The 24,111-nt window shown below is 32.1% G+C and overlaps 2 protein-coding genes across 6 annotated transcripts; one reads left to right on the top strand and one right to left on the bottom strand.

Annotated features, from left to right (window-relative positions):
* The first annotated feature begins 1,285 nt into the window (after window positions 1-1,285).
* LOC112788893 (uncharacterized) lies at window positions 1,286-8,291 on the top strand. 5 transcript variants are annotated; one of them, XM_072232244.1, is made up of 5 exons: window positions 1,553-1,692; window positions 1,779-1,818; window positions 2,012-2,052; window positions 2,982-3,061; window positions 5,460-8,291. In XM_072232244.1, exon 5 carries the CDS (start codon window positions 7,436-7,438, stop codon window positions 8,159-8,161), a length of 726 nt encoding a protein of 241 aa, XP_072088345.1. In that variant the 5' UTR covers window positions 1,553-1,692; window positions 1,779-1,818; window positions 2,012-2,052; window positions 2,982-3,061; window positions 5,460-7,435; the 3' UTR covers window positions 8,162-8,291. The 5 variants fall into 5 exon arrangements, 3 of the variants coding, with proteins under 3 accessions (XP_072088346.1, XP_072088345.1, XP_072088347.1); XM_072232245.1 differs by lacking the exon at window positions 1,779-1,818 and having other exon boundaries at window positions 1,286-1,692; XR_003196127.3 differs by lacking the exon at window positions 5,460-8,291 and having other exon boundaries at window positions 2,982-3,119.
* Window positions 8,292-18,345: 10,054 nt separating this feature from the next.
* LOC112788891 (protein NLP9-like) lies at window positions 18,346-21,562 on the bottom strand. The gene is made up of 4 exons (XM_029295351.2): window positions 20,054-21,562; window positions 19,866-19,989; window positions 19,455-19,724; window positions 18,346-19,365 (listed from the first exon to the last, which is right to left on the bottom strand). Exons 1-4 carry the CDS (start codon window positions 20,819-20,821, stop codon window positions 18,779-18,781), a joined length of 1,749 nt encoding a protein of 582 aa, XP_029151184.1. The 5' UTR covers window positions 20,822-21,562; the 3' UTR covers window positions 18,346-18,778.
* Between the last annotated feature and the right edge of the window lie 2,549 nt (window positions 21,563-24,111).

The following is a 24,111-nucleotide window of genomic DNA, read 5'->3' as shown; positions in this document are numbered from 1 at the left end:
AATACTCTGAAATAGTGGATTCTATTCTCCAATATAATATAGACTTTGTATATAATATTAACTAAAATTATTTCAAATAATAATATATTTTAATAAAATAAAATTTTAGAATTATTTTTATTTAATTTTAATAGAATCTTTAAATAAAAATAATTCTATTAAATATTTTTTTTATTATAACTCATATAAATATCTATTATGGAATCTATTTATTTTATAGAGAAAAAATATTTTAATAGAATACTAAATTGGTGATCCAAAAATAATAATTTTTTGAATTTCAAATCCTGTCTTCTCTATCTCGAATTAATACTTATTATAGGAAAAAGGAATCAATTGAGACCGATTCAAATCGGAGATACATATATATCAATATTTATATATAGTATATGGTATATGCACGCAAGACGTATTGGAGTCACTTAAAATTTAATAATATTTTATTAATATAATATTATTATATGTTATTAAAAAATAAATAATAAGCGCTCTTAGTTCAGTTCGGTAGAACATGGGTCTCCAAAATCTTACAGACCTCCTGAATCACTTCGTCTGTATTGTAGAATTTTAGAAAAGAATAGTAAAATTTTAAAAAGTTAAGAATGAATCTAGAGCCACTTTAAACTGGCGTGACACTATATTAAAAACTTAAGAAGTTAATAAATACGAAAATTACCTTTAACTCTATTATAATATATTACTAATAGATAAATAGATTGTGAGAAGAAAATATAATTATCGGAAGGATCTTTTTTTATACCTAATAAAATGTCTACTATATTTTCTTGCTTTTATCAGTTTATGTAATTATCATAATAAAAATAAAATTGTGAAAAAAATTATAATTATATATATATTTTTTGATAAATTTTTTAAAAAACTAACTCTAATAACTATATGTTAATTATTTTTATGGAATGAAAAAAATTATCTAAAATTCAGCTTCTCCATATTAAAATTTTTAGATCCGTCCTTTCAATGTCTCTTTCTTTTCTAGACTAATCTTAAAAGTCTCGATTCAAAATAGAAAATTACAAGAGTTTCTTATGAATATAATAATCCCCTTTGATAATGCCATAAAAAAAATTTAGATTGCATGGACTTAAATCCAACTAAGCACATTCAACATATTTTTCATTTTTTTAGTAACACCTACCCACCAACATTATAAACTGCAACAATTTTATAACTCACCAACCACATACATGCATATATTACATAAAGACACCTTATATTACTGAGTATCTATATCCTTTATATATATCCTTTGATTTATGAACTCCATAATTAACCACCTACTAGCTTTATTTAAAGAATCTAATCCCATGGGCGGAACCATTTGTCCTCCTTGTATACCACTCTCATATGTTAAAAAATATGGATTTTATTCTTTGTTTTATTTCTCAAAAATCGTAATTCCCAGCTAATGTCATCTTTTCCTTCAATCCATTTAACAATATTTTTATAATTAACTATTATTTGCTATGGCACCAACTTTTTCTAACAAAAATTGAATTGCATCTTCTAATTTTTGGAGTATAATCTCTCCAATCATGTTTGCTCTTGTAACATCAAAAGCTTAGACTGATTTTGGGGGTTCACAAAGGATTGAACTCTTGAACTTTCGGATTTAGTGCTCTAATACCATGTCATGATACCACTCATCCCAAAAATTTCAGCTGATGAGAAAAGGTAACACTAATGGTTGTATATCTAATACTCTATAAATTTTCATTGGCTCATCATACTTTTTCTTTTGGTATTGTACATTCCTAAAGGCTGACATTGGAATAGGAGATTGGAGGAGTTTGCTAGAAGGTAAGAAAACAATCAAGTCAAGTCAAAACATACAAGACTCTTGACTCAAACAATTTAACCCCATCAAAATTCATTGTCGCAAAGCCCAAATCAAAAACTTATCTAGATTTTAGTTTTAATTGTATCAGACAGTTAATGAAAACACCAAATAATTCAACTTTTTAATCACAATTTGGCACAAATTATTTTTCAGATTCCAGACTCTATCTCGGATGAAGAAGACATACTTACCAGGTTAGTACTTGCAGTACTCAATCTTTTCGGCATATCCATGGCTTATCAGCCCTTGTATCTCTCATTAGAGCAATTATCAATTATCAGAGCAGTGTAAACAAATGCCGTTGTACTCTTTAATTTGGTAACTGATGCCAACTAAAGAATAGAAAATTTCTATGGAAAATTTACAATTTTAACCGATGTACCCAAATATAATCAATCAGAATAATCAATTACTCATGGGATAATCTCTGCAAAGATAGTGATGATAGTGACAATGGTGTTGATGATAATGATCATGATAAATTTTAGGAGGATAGAATATATTCAAACTATGAAGCAGAAAGTATTGGGGATTTTACACCAGTTTTGTTTCAACCCTCTACTTCCATTAAAGAGGAAAGTGTTTCATTTTGTCCACCTACAACAAGGAAGGAGGTTTTGTGGTGCTTCAGCCAACCACAGAGAATATACTAAGAATGTTGTCAACAAACCTGCTTTACATGAATCAGATACTGACGTAGATATGAGAGATTCATCTTGCATGTCTTGTGAAGGAACAGAACCCACCTCTACTAAGTAAAGCATTCAATACCTAGCCATCCAAGATGCTTGTGATAAGACAAGTATGCTTGCATATAATGTTAGCTTGTAGCTCATTTATTGAAAGAGTTTGCCATAATTGAAGGCCTAGGTATAATCCAATTGAAGATGTTCAAGACTTTTACATTTTACCAGTTATGATGATGAAAATAACTTTTCTATTATTTATGCTAATTTGCCGATAACATGTTGTTTTACTTTACCATATGACTCCATTTTATAATGTGTAATTTTCAATTTTTCATCCATTACTATTTAACATATTTGATCAGTGTTTGCATCCTGCTATGAGAATTGTGTTATTGTGTAGTCAATCTTGATTTTCTCTTTTCTGTTTCATACAGAAAAAACATTCCTCATCTAGAAATACAGAAAGTTCAGTCATTCAAGAAGTTAAAGAGTTGGTTCCAGCCCTTCCAGATAGGTATTTTTTCGTTCCTCGTCTATGATGTATTGATGGCATTACTTTAAGTGTAGTAAACATACAATGTGATTTTATTCACCAAGACGATCCTCTTATTGGAAACTTCTAACAAGCCAAATTTGTGTATTTCTTGTTAACTAATGTTATGTGAACTGCATTACCATGGAAAAACTGAAGATATTGATGAGCTGCTATTTCACAAACTAAAAAGCTTTTACTCAAAAAAAGCATTCTGAAATGATTTCTCATTTAAATCAAGCTACTCAATAAGAGTACAATTTGTCTAGTGTTTTCTACATATGGCCCTGCAATTAACTGTAAGCAGCATATTTTTCCTCTGTGACTATTAGTAAATTTTCTGTTTTGGATGGGCTTGGAATGCCACTGAGAAGAGAAGTAATGTGCGAAGTGCGAACACCTTCCCCTTTGAGTAGACTTTATTTTGTTCATCCACCGTTTAATTTATTTACTGGATTAATAAAATAGATAGATACTGTATAAAATATATAAATTAATTTAAAATTTAATATTATATAATTAAAAATTTATACATAATTTTAAGTAAAATTATAAAAATACTCAATTTAAATTTATTTATTTGATTTTATATTTTATATTTTTATTCTTTTAAGTAGTTATTTTTATTTATTTATTTTTCTAGATTATATTTAAGTATTATAGTACAAATATAAATTTGTTAGATAAAATACAAGTTTAAATATAATATTACAATAATTGAAATTAACATTCAATTTTTTAATTTTATTTAATAAGATTATGTATTTTTAATAATATTAGAATTAAATGATATTAACAAATGTAAATGATTGAAATGAAAAAGAAGTGATATATAAATGATATAATTAATGACTACAATTAGACTAAAAATTAAAAATTAAAAAAAATTATAAAGGACATGATATATAATTAAAATTAATATTTAATTTTTTTAATTTTATTTTTCATGACTCACAATAGTATCATGTATTTTCAACATATCATAACTAAATGATATTAAAAAAATATAATTAAATTGTTGAAAGAAAAAAATATACATGAATGATATAACTAATGAATACAATTAAATTAAAAATAAAAAAACCTTAAAAAATTATAAAGATACAGAGTTTTAGTAATTTATTACCTAATATATGTTTAGCAAACTAAAAAAAGAGTTGTGGTCAATAACCAAATTCTTTTAATATTTGTGTCAAATATTAGTAAAAATGAAAGAAAAAAGAATAAATGGCATGATATTATGTAAATAAAGAAGAGATAAAGACGTGTGAAGTGAATATTAATTTATATGGAAAATATAAAAAGAATAAGTATGAAAGAAGATGATAAATTATTTATACATATTAAAGAGAAATAATATTAACATTGAAATCATCTAGTATCTTATATAAAATTAAAGAGTAAGAGGATATAAAAAGTATAAAGTAACCTAAAGAAAAATAAATGACATAAGAATGAGAAAGAAAATGAAGAAAAATGCTAAATTGTAATGCTATATAATAATCATAAATAAGAAAGAGTGAATGAGTATATTAAAAGAGGATGAATTATGTTTATACCTAATAAAAAAATTATATTAACATTGAAGACATATAAGAGTAAAAAGTAAGAGAATATGAAAATTATAGGATAACTTAAAAGAAAAATAAATGTCATGAAAATGAGAAGAAAAATAAAAACGAATCTTAAAGCTATAATAATAGGGAGCCACTCACATAAAGACACTTAAAACGTATTTTTTTAAAGATGTTTTTTTAATAATTAATATCCAACCTATATAATCGATCAAATTGTGTTATTTTTGTCAAAATTAGATGATATAAATTCGTTTGACCAAAAAATCAATAAACCAAATCTTAAACCGATTTAAATTAATATTTTTTATAAAAATGACTATAATTCCCCTATTATAGAAAATGACTTAAAAGAATCGACACAATACATCCCAGTTGTTTCAAAGAAATGCACATCGAGATCCAAAAAAAAACTCTTTGAAAATAGAAAGATTTTTTAACAGATCTTTTTGTAGAACAATAAAAAACTATATTAGTTGCATGACAATTCCAAAGAAACGCATCTCAAGATACAAAAAAAAAATCTCTTTGAAGAAGGAAAGACTTTTGGCTCTTCCAAAGAGACACACCTTGATTTCAAAAAAAATCGAAAAACTCTTTGAAAAAGGAAAGGTTTTTGCCCAGATCTTTTCGTAGGGCAATAAAAAATTATATTAGTTGCATCTGGTTTTATATGTGACAAAAAGGTTGTTGAGTTAAGAAATTAACTAAATTAATTAATGATGACAAACATTATTTTTGAGCAAAATAAATAATTAGTGGTGATTAATTATATCTACTTATTAACTAATTGTTTATTGTTGCAGACAAAATGTTAATAGCCCAAATGGAATAAAAGGCATTCAGCAAAGAATATTGGGCTGAAAGCAAAATAAAGAGCCCAAGCAAAAGTAAAGGAAGAAACCAAAGAAATTAAATCGGGCCATGCATACTAATACCCGATCCAAGCCCGAACTGGTTTCAGAATTGAAATTCCCTCTCTCTTGCTTAACTAAAAGCAACGTTCTTCTTCCTTCTAATCAAGTCACATCAAGATTTCAGAAAAAGCAAGAAAGAGAAAGAGAAGAAAAAGCTTCTTCCATAAGCCATTAACCAAAGAAGCAAGAGAGAGAGAGTTGAAGCTTGAAGCACAGAAGCTAAAACAAAAATCCCAAGCTAAATCAAGCTTAAGAAAGGTAAACCATATCATCTTGCATGCATCAGATCTTCATCCTTTCTTCCCTACTCTCTGCTCTATCTGAAAATGGCTTTGAAGGAAAAGTGGTTCTCTGCCCTATTCTGCTGTGTATCTACGGTCTTAATCAAAACTTGGGGACCAAGTTGGTGTTCAAGGGTTCAGATTCGGTTGACCATTGGAAAACAAGTTCGGTTACTTCTTCATGGCTTTCGGTCAAGTTGGAAAAGTCAGAAGCAAAGGTTACTCTTTGATGTTAAAAGATGAAAAAGTGAATCTGTGAGTGGGTGAAGCTCAAGGCTCAAGGTGTTGACCTTGGATGAAGAACCAAGGAACATGCATGAAGATAAAAAGGAGCTTGCTGTTCATTCAGAGGAAAGGAGAGAAAACCAGAGTTTGAGAAGTTGAATTCTGTGAAGTATTCCCTGTGAAGTTCCTCTACTTGGACAATGCTCTCTATCAAAGAAGCATTCTGCCAATACTGAAGAACAAATTCAGAGGTTTGCAAAGCTGGTTTTTCACATAGCTTAGAGGCTGTCGATGAAGTCAATCTCCTTCATGTTTTACTGATTGTAATGTATTTTTCTAAGCTTATCTTTCTGTAATTTCTTGAGAGAAAAGGCATTGTGAGAAAGCTTGAGAAAAAGCCAAGAATTGAAAAAGGCTGAGAGATACACTTTAGAGAAAAAGCCTAGAGTTATTTTCAGATTTCTTTAGGTTAGCTAAGTGTCTTGTATCTTGTACCTAGTTGGTATCCCTTTCTTAGTTGGGTTAGCACTAAGAGTGAATAGTTGAGTGTTAGCATAGCCAATGTCAAGTTAGGTTAGAACTTGAGTGAGAAATTGGTGTATGTAATACTGTTAACTATAGTGAAATTCTTCCATAGTTGTGGAGGAGACTGGATGTAGGTTGCATAGCACAAAGCAACCGAACCAGGATATATGCTGGTGTTAGCTTTTTCTTCTCTGTCATGTTCTGTTTTCTGATATTCATGAGACAAAAATAATTTGTCTCATAAATTTCCGCTGCTCAGTTCAAACAGAATCAGATTTGTAACTTCTACAAAAAAAGGTCAAAACAGCCATTTAAAAAGGAAGGCATAGATTCAACCCCCCCTTTTCTAAGCCTACCACAACCTTCAATTGGTATCAAGAGCTAAGGTCTCAAGAATCAAGCTTAACCGCTTGGAGCAAAGATCCAATGGCGAACAACTTGGGCACAACCACAGTTGCCTACACCCTCACTGAAGGTCAGTCAAACAACCGACCACCTTTCTTCAACGGGAAGAACAATTCCTACTGGAAAGAAAGGATAAGGATCTTCATCCAATCCATAGACTACAACCTATGAAAGATCGTTGTGAGCGGTCCAAAGATCCCAACAAAAACAAGTGCTGATGGAGTGGTGACTCCAAAAGAAGAAGCTGAATGGAATGAAGATGATAAGAAGAAGATAGAGCTGAACGCGAAAGCAATCAACCTTCTTCACTGTGCTATCAGCTTTGAAGAGTACCGGAAGGTGTCTAGATGCAAGACAGCCAAAGAAATCTGGGAAAAACTCCAGGTTACACATGAAGGCACCAAACAAGTCAAAGAAACGAGGATTGATATGCTTCGAAAAGAGTACGAGATGTTTAGCATGAAGGATGGAGAAAGCATTGATGAAGCATTTGAGAGATTCTCAATCATAATCAACAACCTTGATGCTATGGGTACAAACTATGCAGAACAAACCTTGGTGAGAAAACTCCTTAGAAGCCTCACAAAAGAGTGGGAAAACACTGCCACTGTCCTAACCGAGAGTAACAACATAAGTCCAATAACCTATGATGAGCTGAGAGGAAAACTCCTTGCCTATGAAGCCACACACACAAACACAGACTCAAATAAAAAGGGAATAGCCCTTAAGTCACAAATAGAACCGAAAGAGAGTGAGTTAAGTGATGGTATTTCAGATGACGAGCTTTTGTTTTTTGCTAGGAGATTTAGAAGGATGTTGAAGAGCAAAGGCAAATACAAGGGCTCAAGTTCAAAGGAGCACAAGATAGACTTGAGCAAGGTGACATGTCATCATTGCAAGGAGGCTGGACATTTCAAGTCAAACTGTCCAAAGCTCAAAAAGGAGGACAAAGGAAAGAAGGAAAGGAAGAGAGTACTCATGGCAGCTTGGGAGGATCTTGAGAATGACTCAAATGAAGAAGAAGAATCTGAAGGAGATGACAAGGACTGTTTCATGGCTGGAAACAACAATCTCGATGAGGTAAACTATTATGATTTGACCATTGAGGACTTGCATGCTATTATTGATGATCTTACTCAAACCTCAAACTGCTGATAATACAATGCAATCTGAAAGAGATGTGTTAAGAGCTGAAAATGAGTTTTTAAAAGAAAAAGTGAAGGAAACTGAATGTGCTTTAGACATCATTGAAGAAAACAGATTTCTAAAATCTGAACTTGAAAAATTAAAAGGAAAGCACATTGTGGATCCCTCACATGAGTTAATTGCTGAAAATAAAAGATTAAATGACAAAATTAACAGGCTGAATGGTGACTTGGCAAAATTTGCACAAGGTTCTAGTAACTTGGACAAATTACTTGCAAGTCAAAGACCATTGTTTGAAAAATCTGGTTTAGGCTACATAGCCAAGGAAGATGCTGTTTCCAACACTTCCTCTATAAAATTTGTGGCCTCTTCATCAAATACTAAATCCATACCAAATAAATCAGGTATCGGATATGTTTTCACTTGTGAAGAAAAATCTGATGAAGAATACACAAATAAAACTGAAATTTCACCAAGAACTGGTCCGAGTTCAAACCGACCAGGTTTGGGCTATGTTTCGAAAAATGAGGTTGTTTTCAAGAAACCACCTTTTTACAACGAATATGGCAATAATGTTTAAAAAAATTCTGGTGAAAATACTTTTGCAAAGAGGAATAACTTTAATAAAAATCAGTTTGTTAAAAGAAATGCATCTCCTCCAAAAACCAGAAAATTTCAAAGCTTTAATCATTTCAAGCAATATAACTCACATCAGTTTCAGCAATGCACACAAGAAAACCATTGTGTTAATTGCAAGAAATTTGGTCACTCATATGTACAATGCTTCATTGAGAAGAGAGTTGTAGGAAACAAAGTCTACAATGTTGTTTGTGATTTCAATGCACTTGGGCAACCAAGATGGATTAACTTCAAAGGATCCAAATTAATTTGGATACCTAAGGCTACTTGAAACTCATCATGCAGATTTGCCTAGCATCCAAGAACAAAAAGGACATGTGGTACATGGATAGTGGATGTTCAAGGCACGTGACTGGAAGGTCAACCTACTTCATCAAACTAAATAAGTATGATGGAGGTTTTGTAACCTTTGGAGATGATGGTAAAGGTAAAATCATTGCTGTTGGAAAAGTAGGTAATGAGCAATCTACTTTCATTGATGATGTGCTTCTAGTTTGTGGTTTAAAGCACAATCTTTTGAGTATTAGCCAACTGTGTGATTTAGGATATTTAGTTGTTTTCAAAAGACTTGAATGCTGTGTTGTTAATGAAAAAACAAATGAAGTGATGTTTGTTGCCAAGCGTTTCAATAATATGTATGGACTTACTCTTGATGAACTCAAAAATCAAAATGTAGCTTGTCTCCACTCTAAAGAGTCTGAAAAGTGGTTATGGCACAAGAGATTAGGCCATGCAAGTATGTTTCAAATAAACAAACTTGTAAAGAAAGAATTAGTAAGAGGTCTTCCTTTGATAAAGTTTGACAAAGACATCACTTGTGATGCTTGCCAAATGGGAAAACAAACAAAAAGTTCTTTTAAACCAAAGGAAGACATCTCTACTAAAAGACCACTTGAATTGCTACACATTGATTTATTTGGTCCAACAAGAACTCAAAGCCTAGGTGGTAAACATTATGGTTTAGTAATTGTGGATGACTATACTAGGTTTGGTTGGGTTCTATTTCTTGCACACAAAAATGAAGCCTTTTCGGCCTTTGAACCTTTTTGCAAGAAAATTCAAAATGAAAAGGATTTGAAAATCTCTTCTATAAGAAGCGATCATGGAACTGAATTTGAAAATAATTTGTTTGAATCATTTTGTGAGGAATTTGGAATATCTCACAACTTCTCTTGTCCAAGGACACCACAACAAAATGGTGTTGTGGAAAGAAGAAATAGAAGCATACAAGAGATGACAAGAGCTATGCTTTGTGAGAGTAATGTTCCAAAATTCCTTTGGGCTGAAGCAGTTAACACAGCTTGCCACATTTTAAATAGAACAATCATAAGGAAATTTTTAAAGAAAACCCCTTATGAACTTTGGAAAGGCTACCTACCAAACTTAGATTACTTGCACATCTTTGGATGCAAATGTTTTGTTCTAAATAACAAAGAAAATTTGGGAAAATTTGATCCAAAGGCTTATGAATGCTTATTTGTAGGATATTCAACAACTAGTAAAGCATATAGGGTTTATCATCAAGATGCTAGAATTATTGAAGAGTCCATACATGTTACATTCTGTGATACTAACTTGGTGCAAAGCATTTTGGAAGATGGTGATGCAGGAAATCAGACTCAAATGGAGAATGAAACAGCTCAGAATCATGAAAAAGAAAACTCTGGACAAGCTGAACCAGAAACAGCAAATGCCGAAAAATCAAGAGACAATTCCATTTTGTCTCATGAATCTGAAGGAAATTCTGCAGACAGCAGCACACAGAATCCCTTGGTGACTGAATCCGCATCCAAGTCCACCAAACCTCGTGAATGGAGATTCTTGAAGAATTATCCTGAGGAATTTGTAATTGGGGACGTCTCTCATGGAGTGCAAACTAGATCTTCCACTAGAAAGGCAAATGAAGGTTCAAACATTGCCCTTCTTTCACAAATAGAGCCTCAAAACGTCAAGGAAGCACTAAATGACCCCTCTTGGGTTAAAGCTATGGAGGATGAGCTTCTTGAGTTTGAAAAGAACCAAGTGTGGACTTTGGTTCCAAGGCCAAGTGGAAAGAAAGTGACCGGCACCAAGTGGATATTTCGGAACAAGTTAGGAGAAGATGGTAGCATTGCAAGAAACAAGGCAAGACTAGTGGCACAAGGATATGACCAAGAAGAAGGAATAGACTTTGATGAATCCTTTGCCCCTGTTGCCCGAATGGAAGCCATAAGACTTCTCTTAGCCTATGTTGCATTTTGTGGTTTTAAACTATACCAAATGGATGTGAAATGTGCATTTTTAAATGGTGTGATAGATAGAGAGGTATATGTGGAGCAGCCTCCTGGTTTTGAAAATAAAGAGCATTCTAATCATGTTTTTAAATTGTCTAAAGCTCTCTATGGTTTAAGACAAGCTCCTAGAGCTTGGTATGAGAGACTTAGCTCTTTTCTTTTGAAAAATGGTTTTCAAAGAGGCACCACTGATACAACTCTATTTATCAAGAATTCTAATGATTCTTTTATTTTAGTCCAAATATATGTTGATGACATTATTTTTGGATCAGCAAATGAATCCCTTTGTACTGATTTTGGAAAGCTCATGACAAGCGAATTTGACATGAGTATGATGGGTGAACTTAATTTTTTCCTTGGGCTGCAAATTAAACAAACTGAAACCGGTATTTTCATTCATCAAGAAAAGTATGCCAAGGAATTAGTTAAGAAATTTGGTATGGAAAATGCCAAACCTATGGGAACTCCCATGCACCCGAATTCTAAATTAGATAAGGGAGAAAATGAGAAAGATGTTGATGAGACTAGGTATAGAGGAATGATTGGTTCTCTTATGTACTTAACCTCCTCTAGACCAGATATTGTGCAAAGTGTTGGATTGTGTTCTAGGTTCCAATCCAAACCTAAGGAGTCACATCTTTCTGCAGTTAAAAGGATCATTAGATATATTCATGGCACATCCAATTTTGGTCTTTGGTATCCTAAGAATGATGAATTTTCTGTAGTTGGTTATTGTGATGCAGATTTTGCTGGTGACAGAATAGATAGAAGGAGTACTTCTGGTTTATGCTGCTTCCTGGGAAAGTCCTTAAATGTTTGGTCAAGTAAGAAGCAACCAACAGTGGCATTATCCACTGTAGAGGCTGAGTATATAGCTGCTTCTTCTTGTTGTTCTCAGCTTTTATGGTTAAAAACACAACTTGCTGATTACAAGTTAAATGCTGAAAATATTCCCTTATTGTGTGATAATATGAGTGCCATCAATATTTCTAAAAATCCAGTTTTGCACTCTAGGACTAAGCATATTGAAGTGAAATTTCACTCAATAAGAGAACATGTCCAAAAGGGGGATATTTGCATTCAATTTGTTAAATCAGAAGAGCAATTAGCAGATATTTTTACTAAACCATTAGCTGAGGATAGATTCTGCATGCTTAGGACTTGTCTAGGAATTTTGAGTTATAACTCTTTATTTGAAAAGTGCTGATGTGTTTGCTGGAGAATTTTGTCTCATAAACAGGTATGAGACAATTCTGGGCAGATGATGAATGTCTCATTCAAAACAGCGTGTTCTGAGCTTATTGCAAGTGAAAAATCAATCTGGGCCAACATCAATTCAGATCTGGGTAGTCCTATATGTTTCATGAATTCAAACCACATCTGGGCCCAATGTGAATGTTACATTCTTACTTGTGTGGTTAAGTTTTCATTAAAAGTTTTTTTGGCCGGAAAGTTTTTTTTGGCAACCTTAATTTTTTGACTTTGGTCCAAAAGGAGTTTCAATTTAATGCTGATTGTCTTTTAATTTTTAAAAAATTAATTTTTGAATATCAAATAAAATCCTTCTCTTTATGATGTCATGTCTTGTCAAGTCTTTTCAAATGGTGATGCAGTTGCATGGTTTTGGAAATTTGCTTTTGGGTACGGTTACCTACACTCCCTCTCTTCCCTCCATAACTTCTCCTCAACCCTTCGGTTTCTTTCCTCTCACACCACTATCTCTCTTTCATCAAAGGCATCATTTTAACCAAAATGAGGAAGAAAGTCATTGCAAAAAGGGCTCCTCGTGAGAAGATTTACAAACCACCCACAAAGCCTTCCACTCGCTCTCAAGACCGAACCTTTACCCCTTCTCCTTCTCCTCCTACCTCTCCTCCTCGCTATGACCCCATGGCTCGAACCAAAAACACTCCAAGGTTCCCTGCCTCTGCCAAACCAACTCCACCACCAAAGGCGACGCCTTCCAAACCTGCCTCTTCAAAACCTGGCTCTTCAAAGCCACCCTCATCCAAAGGGAAGCGTCCGGCGACGGAGGAACCTGTTCCTGAGCCACAACAACCCAGGGCAAGGTTAGTTCCTGTGCGTTCACAGAGAGGTAACACTCGAGTCTCTCTCAAAAATGTTAAAGAACCAGAAATTGGACCATTTGATCACAAAGCCCATTTTATGACCTCTCATTCAAACTATAACCCCTATAGATTCAAATCTGCCATGAATAATGATTTTTATGAGGGAGTCATCCAGTATCGTACCTTATGCTCATCATTTCTCGCTGATCTGCCATCTTTGAAAAGAAAAGGTTTTCCTTTTGTTGACAACTTAATTTTTTTGGACTGGAATCACCTTTTTGACATCAAAAAACTGTTTATCCATTGTTGGTCAAAGAGTTTTATGCAAACATGACTTATCATGAAGGCACTGCTCATTCGTATGTCAAGGGCCGAGATATCATTTTAAACAATGAGACCATCAGTGAAGCTTTGAAGTATACTGATGTTGGGCCTTGTGCATACACGTCAGTTAAGTGGGATGAAGGAGTTGGTATTTCATACAATAATGCCCTGGCTAGTATTTGTGAACATGTTTCCTTAATAGATGGCATTACACCCACACACAAAGCCCTAGGATATGAACGTGCTCAGTTGCACCGAATGGTCAACCACATTATACTTCCTCAAAGTGGTTCATATCAAAGGGTTTCATACACTGACACTCTTGTTTTATATGCCATTCTCACCAAAACTGAAATTTCATTTGCATATTTGATGGTTAGATACATGTTTGATTCTGTTAGAAGTGAAAAGGACAAAGCTCTACCTTATGGCATGTTTCTAACTTGTATTTTTGAGTATTTTGGTGTTGACTTGACCAATGAGAAATATGAGAACAGACATTCATACCTAAAAGGGGGTGGTTCAGTGAAACAGAACAAAGGACCCACTCGATCTGAACGAGTCGTCCTAGATGATGAAGATGAGGATTTTGTCCCTGAGGATTCCACTGCTCCTTCCACTGAGGGTACTTCCATTTCCACTGGGAAGAAATCCACTCTGCTGAATGTGGTCAGGGATGTTGCTCAAGAGTTTGTCTCCCAATCGAACCACTTGATTGAATTGAGCAAAGAGAAAAGGAAGCTGGCTAGCAAGCATGAGAACTTCCTGAAGAAATCAAGGGATAGGGTGGCTGTACTGATGACCTTCATTGATAACCTTCAAAATGATGAAGATGTTGCCACTGATGTTGAAGAGGATGCTGTTTCGGAGGGGAATGGTTCTGATGCCTAGGATTTGTCTCATAAAAAACTGCTGCTGCTCTCTTTTTGTCTCATGATTTCTGCTTCTTTTGCTACTTTTGAAATATTTCATTTTGGATGACTGTAATAACTCTTAATATTGGTGTACTTTAGACAGCTTATTTAGTACTTTGGTCTGTGCTCTAACTCTTTTCTGCAGGATACAAGACTTTGTTTTTGTTGCTCTTATCCGCCCTTGATGACAAAAGGGGGAGTAAAATTAGCAATAGGATAGGATAGGATAGTAGATCCTAGTACCTCTTACTTCTTCTTGCTGCATTAATACTTGTTTTTCACATGCTGAATTTATTTGCTGATAATAGCTTGATGTTGGGCTGATTATTTGATGATTGCTCATTTGATATCCCTTGTACAAGATATATTGTACATAACTCTTTATTGTGCTTTCTTTAAGAACAATGTGAAACAGGGATAAAGAAGAAAGCATAGATTCAGGGGGAGCTACTGTTGAAAAGGATAGGGGGAGCAACATAAAATCAAAGGGAGTTTTCTAAACCTAACTCAAACTTATTTCCTTTTGATTATTGCTTAAATCATGTTTGTCATCAAGGGGGAGATTGTTGAGTTAAGAAATTAACTAAATTAATTAATGATGACAAACATTATTTTTTAGCAAAATAAATAATTAGTGGTGATTAATTATATCTACTTATTAACTAATTGTTTATTGTTGCAGACAAAATGTTAATAGCCCAAATGGAATAAAAGGCATTCAGCAAAGAATATTGGGCTGAAAGCAAAATAAAGAGCCCAAGCAAAAGCAAAGGAAGAAACCAAAGAAATTAAATCGGGCCATGCATACTAATACCCGATCCAAGCCCGAACTGGTTTCAGAATTGAAATTCCCTCTCTCTTGCTTAACTAAAAGCAACGTTCTTCTTCCTTCTAATCAAGTCACATCAAGATTTCAGAAAAAGCAAGAAAGAGAAAGAGAAGAAAAAGTTTCTTCCATAAGCCATTAACCAAAGAAGCAAGAGAGAGAGAGTTGAAGCTTGAAGCACAGAAGTTAAAACAGAAATCCCAAGCTAAATCAAGCTTAAGAAAGGTAAACCATATCATCTTGCATGCATCAGATCTTCATCCTTTCTTCCCTACTCTCTGCTCTATCTGAAAATGGCTTTGAAGGGAAAGTGGTTCTCTGCCCTATTCTGCTGTGTATCTACGGTCTTAATCAAAACTTGGGGACCAAGTTGGTGTTCAAGGGTTCAGATTCGGTTGACCATTGGAAAACAAGTTCGGTTACTTCTTCATGGCTTTCGGTCAAGTTGGAAAATTCAGAAGCAAAGGTTACTCTTTGATGTTAAAAGATGAAAAAGTGAATCTGTGAGTGGGTGAAGCTCAAGGCTCAAGGTGTTGACCTTGGATGAAGAACCAAGGAACATGCATGAAGATAAAAAGGAGCTTGCTGTTCATTCAGAGGAAAGGAGAGAAAACCAGAGTTTGAGAAGTTGAATTCTGTGAAGTATTCCCTGTGAAGTTCCTCTACTTGGACAATGTTCTCTATCAAAGAAGCATTCTGCCAATACTGAAGAACAAATTCAGAGGTTTGCAAAGCTGGTTTTTCACATAGCTTAGAGGCTGTCGATGAAATCAATCTCCTTCATGTTTTACTGATTGTAATGTATTTTTCTAAGCTTATCTTTCTGTAATTTCTTGAGAGAAAAGGCATTGTGAGAAAGCTTGAGAAAAAGCCAAGAATTGAAAAAGGCTGAGAGATACACTTTAGAGAAAAAGCCTAGAGTTATTTTTAGATTTCTTTAGGTTAGCTAAGTGTCTTGTATCTTGTACCTGGTTGGTATCCCTTTCTTAGTTGGGTTAGCACTAAGAGTGAATAGTTGAGTGTTAGCATAACCAATGTCAAGTTAGGTTAGAACTTGAGTGAGAAATTGGTGTATGTAATACTGTTAACTATAGTAAAATTCTTCCATAGTTGTGGAGGAGACTGGATGTAGGTTGCATAGCACAAAGCAACCGAACCAGGATATATGCTGGTGTTAGCTTTTTCTTCTCTGTCATGTTCTATTTTCTGATATTCATGAGACAAAAATAATTTGTCTCATAAATTTCCGCTGCTCAGTTCAAACAGAATCAGATTTGTAACTTCTACAAAAAAGGTCAAAACAGCCATTTAAAAAGGAAGGCATAGATTCAACCCCCCCTTCTCTAAGCCTACCACAACCTTCAAAGGTACCTCTAAAACTTAAAGGTAAATTCTATTGTCCCGTTATAAGACCGACTATGCTTTATGGTACGAGTGTTGGGCGGCTAAAGGGGAGCACGAACATAAATTGAGTGTGATAGAGATGAAGATGTTGAGATGGATGAGTGGTCATATGCAATTGGATAAAATAAGGAACGAAGATATAAGGGAGAGAGTTGGAGTAACACCCATTGTGGAAAAGATGGTTGAATCGCGTCTCAAATGGTTTGGACATGTGAGAAGAAGACCGATATAACATCCAGTCAGGAGGGTGGATAAGATGGAAGATGGACAATGAAAGAAAGACAGAGGAAGACCTAAGAAGACCATCTATGAGGTGGTCAAACGAGATCTACATATAAACGGTCTCTCTATAGACATGATACATGACAAAACACAATCGCGTCGTTTGATTCATGTAGCTGACCCCACTTAGTGGGACAAGGCTTTGTTGTTGTTGCATGTCAGTTCCAAAGAAACGCACCTCGAGATCTAAAAAAATTCAAAAAATTCTTTAAAAAATGAAAGGTTTTTGGCCATTCCAAAGAAACGCATTTCAAGATCCGAAAAAAACTCTTTGAAAAAGGAAAGATTTTGTAGACAGATCTTTTCGTAGGATAATAAAAAATTATATTAGTTGCGTGGCAGTTCCAAAAAAATGCATCTCGAAATTCAAAAAAATTCAAAAAACTCTTTGAAAAAGGAAAGATTTTTTGATAGAATTAAAAGCTTATTCATCAATATAATCAATTTCTACAAAAAATTCAAAAAGTTATTTTTGTATAAAAAATATAAACGTTGGAATATTCTGAATTAGGTGGATTCTATTCTTTAATAGAATATAGAATTTGTATATAATATTAACTAAAATAATTTCAAATAGTTATATTTTTAATAAAATTAAAGAAATAAAATTTTAGAATTATTTTTATTTAAGATTAATAAAATCTTTAAATAAAAATAATTCTATTAAATAAAAATTTTTATTTATAATTCATATCAATATCTATTTTTGAATCTATTTATTTTACAGAGAAAAGTTATTTTGAATGAAATACTAAATTGGTGATCCAAAAATAATAAATTTTTTAATTTCAAATCATATCATCCCTATCTCGAACTAATACTTATCGGAGGAGAAATAATAAAAGATCAATTGAAATCGATTTAAATCGGAGAAACATATATATCAATATTTATATATAGTATATGGTATATGGTCAAGATGTATTGGGTCACTTAAAATTTAATAATATTTATTATTATATTATTAAAAAAATAAATAATAAGCGCTCTTAGTTTAGTTCGGTAGAATGTGGATCTCCAAAATTTTACAGAATCTGATTCCATTCTTATTATATTGAGAATGACAATGAAATAATTAAGTAATAGTGTGAATTTGTCCTCTTTAAACAGTAAAATTCTAAAAAGTTAAGAATGAATCTAGAATCACTAAAAACTGACGTGGCATCATATTAAAATCCTAAGAAGTTAAGAATAAATATGTTATAATATGTTACTTATTACTTATAAATAAATAGATTGTGAAAAGATAACGTAATGATCTGAGAGATTTTTTTTCTACCTAATAAAAATGTCTCTACTATATTTTCTTGCTTTCAACGGTTACCTTTTTTTGTTATGCAAGTTTTTGGATAAATAATACACCAAAAATAAAAGAGATAACAGTTATTAAGCATTGGTATTAACTTTTATTATTAATTAGATTATCCTGTGAGAATAAAAATAACATAATTATAGAAAAATTTATTTACAATATCTATTCCAAATTATTGATGATTTTATACAAAAACTGAGATAAAAGCAACTTAGAACTATTTATCTCACTCTTGACCGCAACTATTTAACTATAAAACTTTATAAGCTATCTAATTATAAAACTCATACAACTATGTATTTAACATTCTAGTACTTACTTATGACTCTATTATCCTAGGTTTGGAAAATAAACACTTTGAAGAAGCATGATCATGCTTCAAGGTCCTTTTCTCTTTGAAGAAGATTAAATTACAAAAAATCTTCAATCCAAATAACTCCAATACCACATCCAGGAAACTCTATAGAAATGTTTTCATCTAACTTGTGTGTCTAAAAGACAATGCTAATGAAATATGTTGACAATCTTGGATGTGTTATTGAGGTTATTTGGATCAAAAATTTCTTGTGGTTCATTGAATTCATCAACCGTTACTGCCAAGGCTGCTCAAACCACTAGGCATGTCGTGAACAAGTAATTTCACAGCACGGGTGCCAAGATCATCCAACATTTCTATGCAATCTTCCAAATCTGAGTCATTTACCATCCTCACCCATTCCTCTTCATCGTCGAGATACTTGAGTTGGAATGACCCGATTTGTAATTTGAATCTTGCTGCAACTTCTTCATAGAGCTGGAGACAACCAGCTGCAGGATCAAACTTGAAACGGATCAAATCTTCTCCGTAGGCAGCTTTGACAATAATTTTTGATCCACTATCAACACAAGGTGATTTGGCTTTCAAATGTTTCCGATTCTCAAATTTCCCAGAGGCAGATGAGCTGGAGCGCAAAATTGAGCAAGAGCCATTCGACGAGTCTGTCATGCTTGAAGTAGTGGGATTGTAATGCTCGCCGAGCTTGTCAGCCCCATTCAGATAAGTTTCCATCTCATCGGCAACCAGGGAGTTTGGACTGTGATATGCTATATCACACCTAGAACTTTCCAAAATAGAAACCGGAAAGGGTTCCTGCCGTAATCCACCATCACCCATGGCTATTGGCTTTGAATCTACATCAACAGAAAAAGCTTTGTTTTTTCTTCAACTCACCCTTGGAATTAGATATAAGCATGTCTGAATGCAGAAGCTAAATTCTCACCTTTGCTACCAGATGCAGGATCAGGATATTTTACAGAACATTTCTTCCGAAAGAGAGAACTTTTATGTGCATTAATTTCTTGGTTGCTTGATCCTACTGATATAAATCCCCCCTTGTAAGGATCAAACTTCAGTCCTCCTTCCACACCTTGGACCGAGTCGAGCACGGTTCGTATTTTCTTTAACGAACGATTAACTTTGTTAATCTTGCGCGATGGCCATCTTGCAATTCCGTGTTGCCTGCATATCCTTTTCAGGGTGGTTGGGCAAACTGTTAAAAAAGAATTACTTGTCAATAATAATCATCTTGGTGTTTTTCACAAATATTTATCATCTATCATCTAACCCAAAATAATATGCTGATTGAATAAATTAAAAGAAATAAGCACGGACAAAGCTGTAGTAGTCTTACCACCAAGGCTTTTAGCCGCATCTTTAAGATTACAGGAGAAGTATTGCTGGAGAACACTCAAGCTAACATTCTTCTTCACTGGACTTCTCTTTTTCTCAATCTGCTTTCTTGATCCCTCCATTGCCTACAAAGTTGAATCATAAATTATAATAAATGATTTCTCAAATGAAGCAACTGTTAAGATATACCTGGTTATGAGCAGCTTCAGTTTCATTGTTTGTCATGGACATAGGTTGGACCGAATCATGGTTATCATGGTTACCATCCGGCGCCATATGAGAGCCTTCTTCCTTTGAAAACTGCACTTGCGAACCTTCGATACCGTATAATTCAGCATCCGAGACTTTCCTCAAAGTCTGACACATTCTCTGCATAGTACGTGATAGATTCTCTAATAAAACTTGCTGCTCTTGACATCGATTCATATTGACAGGTAGAAAGAATTCTATTATGTAATCATCATCATTGGTATGTGTACTCCTTAGCCTGATTGCAACGGCGGCATTCAACTTATATTTTCGCGCATGGTGAACAAGGGGATATTCACTAATATTATAGGCCTTCACATCGGGACAGAAGAATGGACGATTTGATTGAAGAGCTTTCCCAGCTGCACCTTGCCCTTCCTCGAGATAATGTTCAACACATGCACGAACAAATCCTCCTACCACAATATCATTCATATAGCAAGCTGATTCTTCAATGCATAGTACAGTTTTTTCACCGGGAAGTTTACGCCCTTCTTTAGTCCGTATTCTTGAAGCTTCATCTCCTATCCCCTCACTATAATAACAGGGGATCCATGTCAATGCCAGTGGCAAACTATGCGCACCACACACAGCTCGTAACACATCAATTATCTCTGTTAAAGCTGCTCTTTTGTTATTTGATAGACACCGCACAGAAAATAACCAATCTGAGTAAGAAGTTTTTAAATCCATATGAAAATACAGCATTGTGAAAGTTCAACTATGTTTTTGCCTTTTGTCTTCTATTTATTGTTGTTGGGGCGGTTGGGGGAGGCATGTTCTTTACAGTACCTGGGACATAGTCCGTAAATTAACTAAATGATATTAAAAAATATAAATTATTGAAAGAAAAATAAATAATATATGGATGAAATAACTGGTGAATACAATTATACCAAAAATTACTAAAAAAATATAAAGTATAATATTTTAGGAATTTATTAAATGGTATGATATTATGTAAAAAGAGAAGATAAAGAAGAGGTGTCAAGTAAATGTTTATTTATATAGAAAATATAAGAAGGAGTAAGTATAAAAGAAGAAGATGAATTATATTTTATTATTCAATTTATATCTATTAAAAAGAAATAATATTAACATTAAAATCATAAAGTATCTTATTTTTTATATAAAAATAAATAGTAAGAGACTATAAAGAGTATAGAGTAACCCAAAAAAAATAAATGACATAATAGTTAGAAAAAAAATAAAGAAGAATCTTAAATTATAACACTATATAATAATCATAAGAAAGAGTGATTATAAAAAAGGATGAATTATGTTTATAGCTAATGAAGAGAAATAATATTAATAGGGAAGACATATAATATTCTATATAAAATAGAAAATAGGAAAATACGAAATTATAGAGTAATCTAAAGAAAAATAAATGTCATGAAAATGAGAAGAAAAATAAAAAAATCATAAACTATAATAATAAGGCACATAAAAAGTAGAAATAAAATAGTTAAAAGTAGTTCAATTAGAAATAAAAGAATTAAAAAATAATTTAAGTCAAATCTTTTTTTATGGTTAGTTGAGTTATTGTCATTTTCTCTTTCACTTTCTTACTAATAAATACAATTACATAGTCATTTGGAACATATATTTAGCAAAAGTGGTAGAAAAAAAGAGATAAAAAATTATGTGAGAAGGAATAAAAAAATTATATAAAATGAATATTGATTTACATAATGATATAACAAAAAATAAATATAAAATGTGAGAATGAATTAAAATTTAACTCAATTTATATCTATTAAAAAGAATTTATTAATATTAAAAGAATATAGTAATTTATATAAAATTAAAAAATATAAAATATAAAAAATAATATTTAAAAAATTTTATCAACATTAAAAATATAAAATAATCTATATAAAATTAAAATATAAACAAATTAATATATTATATATCAAATAAAATTCAAAAATATAAATATAGTCCAATAATAAAATTTTTCTCTTTGTGAAAGAAAAGACTGGGTTCCATTCCCACTATCCGCCCTTTCCCTTGCTCAAAGGAAATAAACCCAATAAAAACCTGTTCGTTGCATGGCGGTTTTCAAAAATCGCATGCACCTCGAGATATCAGTGCCAGTGGCAAACTATGCGCATGACACACAGCTCGTAATACATCAATTATCTGAGTAAGAAGTTTTTAAATCCATATGAAAACCCATCATTGTGAAAGTTCAACTTTGTTTATGCCTCTTGTCTTCTATTTATTGTTGTTGGGGCGGTTGGGGGAAGCATGTTCTTTACAGTACCTAGGACATAAGACGTGGAGGCGTAGTAATCCTTAAATTAACTAAATGATATTAAAAATTTTAAATTATTGAAAGGAAAAAAATATAATATATAGTTGAAATAACTAGTGAATACAATTAAACCAAAAATTAAAAAACAATTGTAAAGATCTTGTATTTTAAAAATTTATCACTTCATACATATATTTATCAGATTAAAAAAAATTGTGGCTATTAACTGAATTTTTTAAATATTTGTATAAAATATTAGTAAGAACAAAAAAAAATAAATGACATGATATTATGTAAAAGAGAAGATAAAGAAAAGGTGTCAAATAAATATTAATTTATATAAAAAACATAAGAAGGAGTAAGTATAAAAAAGAGGATGAATTATATTTTATTACTCAATTTATACCTATTAAAGAAAAATAACATTAATATTAAAACCATAGAGTATCTTATATAAAAATAACTAGTAAGAGACTATAACAAATATAGAGTAACCTATATAAAAAATAAAAAATAGGAGAATATAAAATTATAGAGTAATCTAAAAAAAATAAATGTCATGAAAGTGAGAAGAAAAATGAAAAAAAAATTCTAAACTATAATAATAAGGCACATAAGAAGTAGAAATAAAATAGTTAAAAGTAGTACAATTAGAAACAAAATGATTAAAAAGTAATTTAAGTCAAATCTTTTTATCATGGTTAGTTGAGTTATTGTCATTTTCTTCTTCACTTTCTTCCTAATAAATACAATTACATAGTCACTTACTATATATATTTAACAAAAGTGGTAGAAAAAAAAAAGAGATATGAGATTATGTGAGAAGGAATAAAAAAATTATATAAAGTGAATGTTGATTTACACAGTAATATAACAAAAAATAAATATAAAATGTGAAAATAAATTAAAATTTAACTCAATTTATACCTATTAAAAAGAATTTATTAACGTTGAAAGAATATAATAATTTATATAAAATTAAAGAATAAAAAAATATGAAAAGTAATATTTAAAAAATCCTATTAATATTAAAAGCATAGAGTAATTTATATAAAATTAAAACACAAATAAAATTGATATATTACGTATCAAATACAATTCAAATATGTAAATATAGTCCAATAATAAAATTTATCTTTGCCAAGGAGAAGACGCGGGTTCGATTCCCACTATTTGCCCTTTCCATTACTCAAAAGAAAATTCTGACCCTTTCTTAAAACTAATTAAAAACTATTTGTTGTATGGCGGTTCTAAAAAATCGCACCTCGATATCCAAAAAGAACTATATTAGATGCATGGACTCAAAAGAAAATTCTAACTCTTAAACCTAATAAAAAATTATTTGTTGCATGGGATTCTAGAAAATTGCATCTCGAGATCCAAAAAAAACTATATTAAATGCATGGGCCGCATCTCGATATCCAAAAAAATAAACTATATTAGATTCGTGGCAGCTCGAGATAAAAAAAATTCTTGGATAGCGCAATCATTATCACTGTCATTATATTAGATGCATAACAGTTTCAAAAACCTCTTTGTAAAAGGAAAGGTTTTTGAACAACACAATCACTATCACTATATTAGATGGATGACAGTTCTAAAGAAACGCACCAAGGAAAGGTTTTTCTACGGCGCAATCACTATCACTATGTTAAATGCATGACAGTGCCAAAGAAATGCACATCGAGATAAAAAAAATCCAAAAAACTCTTTGTAAAAGGAAAGGTTTTTGGACAGC

This window comes from Arachis hypogaea, chromosome 3 (genome assembly GCF_003086295.3).
Source record: "Arachis hypogaea cultivar Tifrunner chromosome 3, arahy.Tifrunner.gnm2.J5K5, whole genome shotgun sequence".
Lineage (NCBI taxonomy): Eukaryota > Viridiplantae > Streptophyta > Magnoliopsida > Fabales > Fabaceae > Arachis > Arachis hypogaea.
The sequence above is the reverse complement of the archived record's forward strand: the minus strand, read 5'-3'. Positions and strand labels throughout refer to the sequence as shown.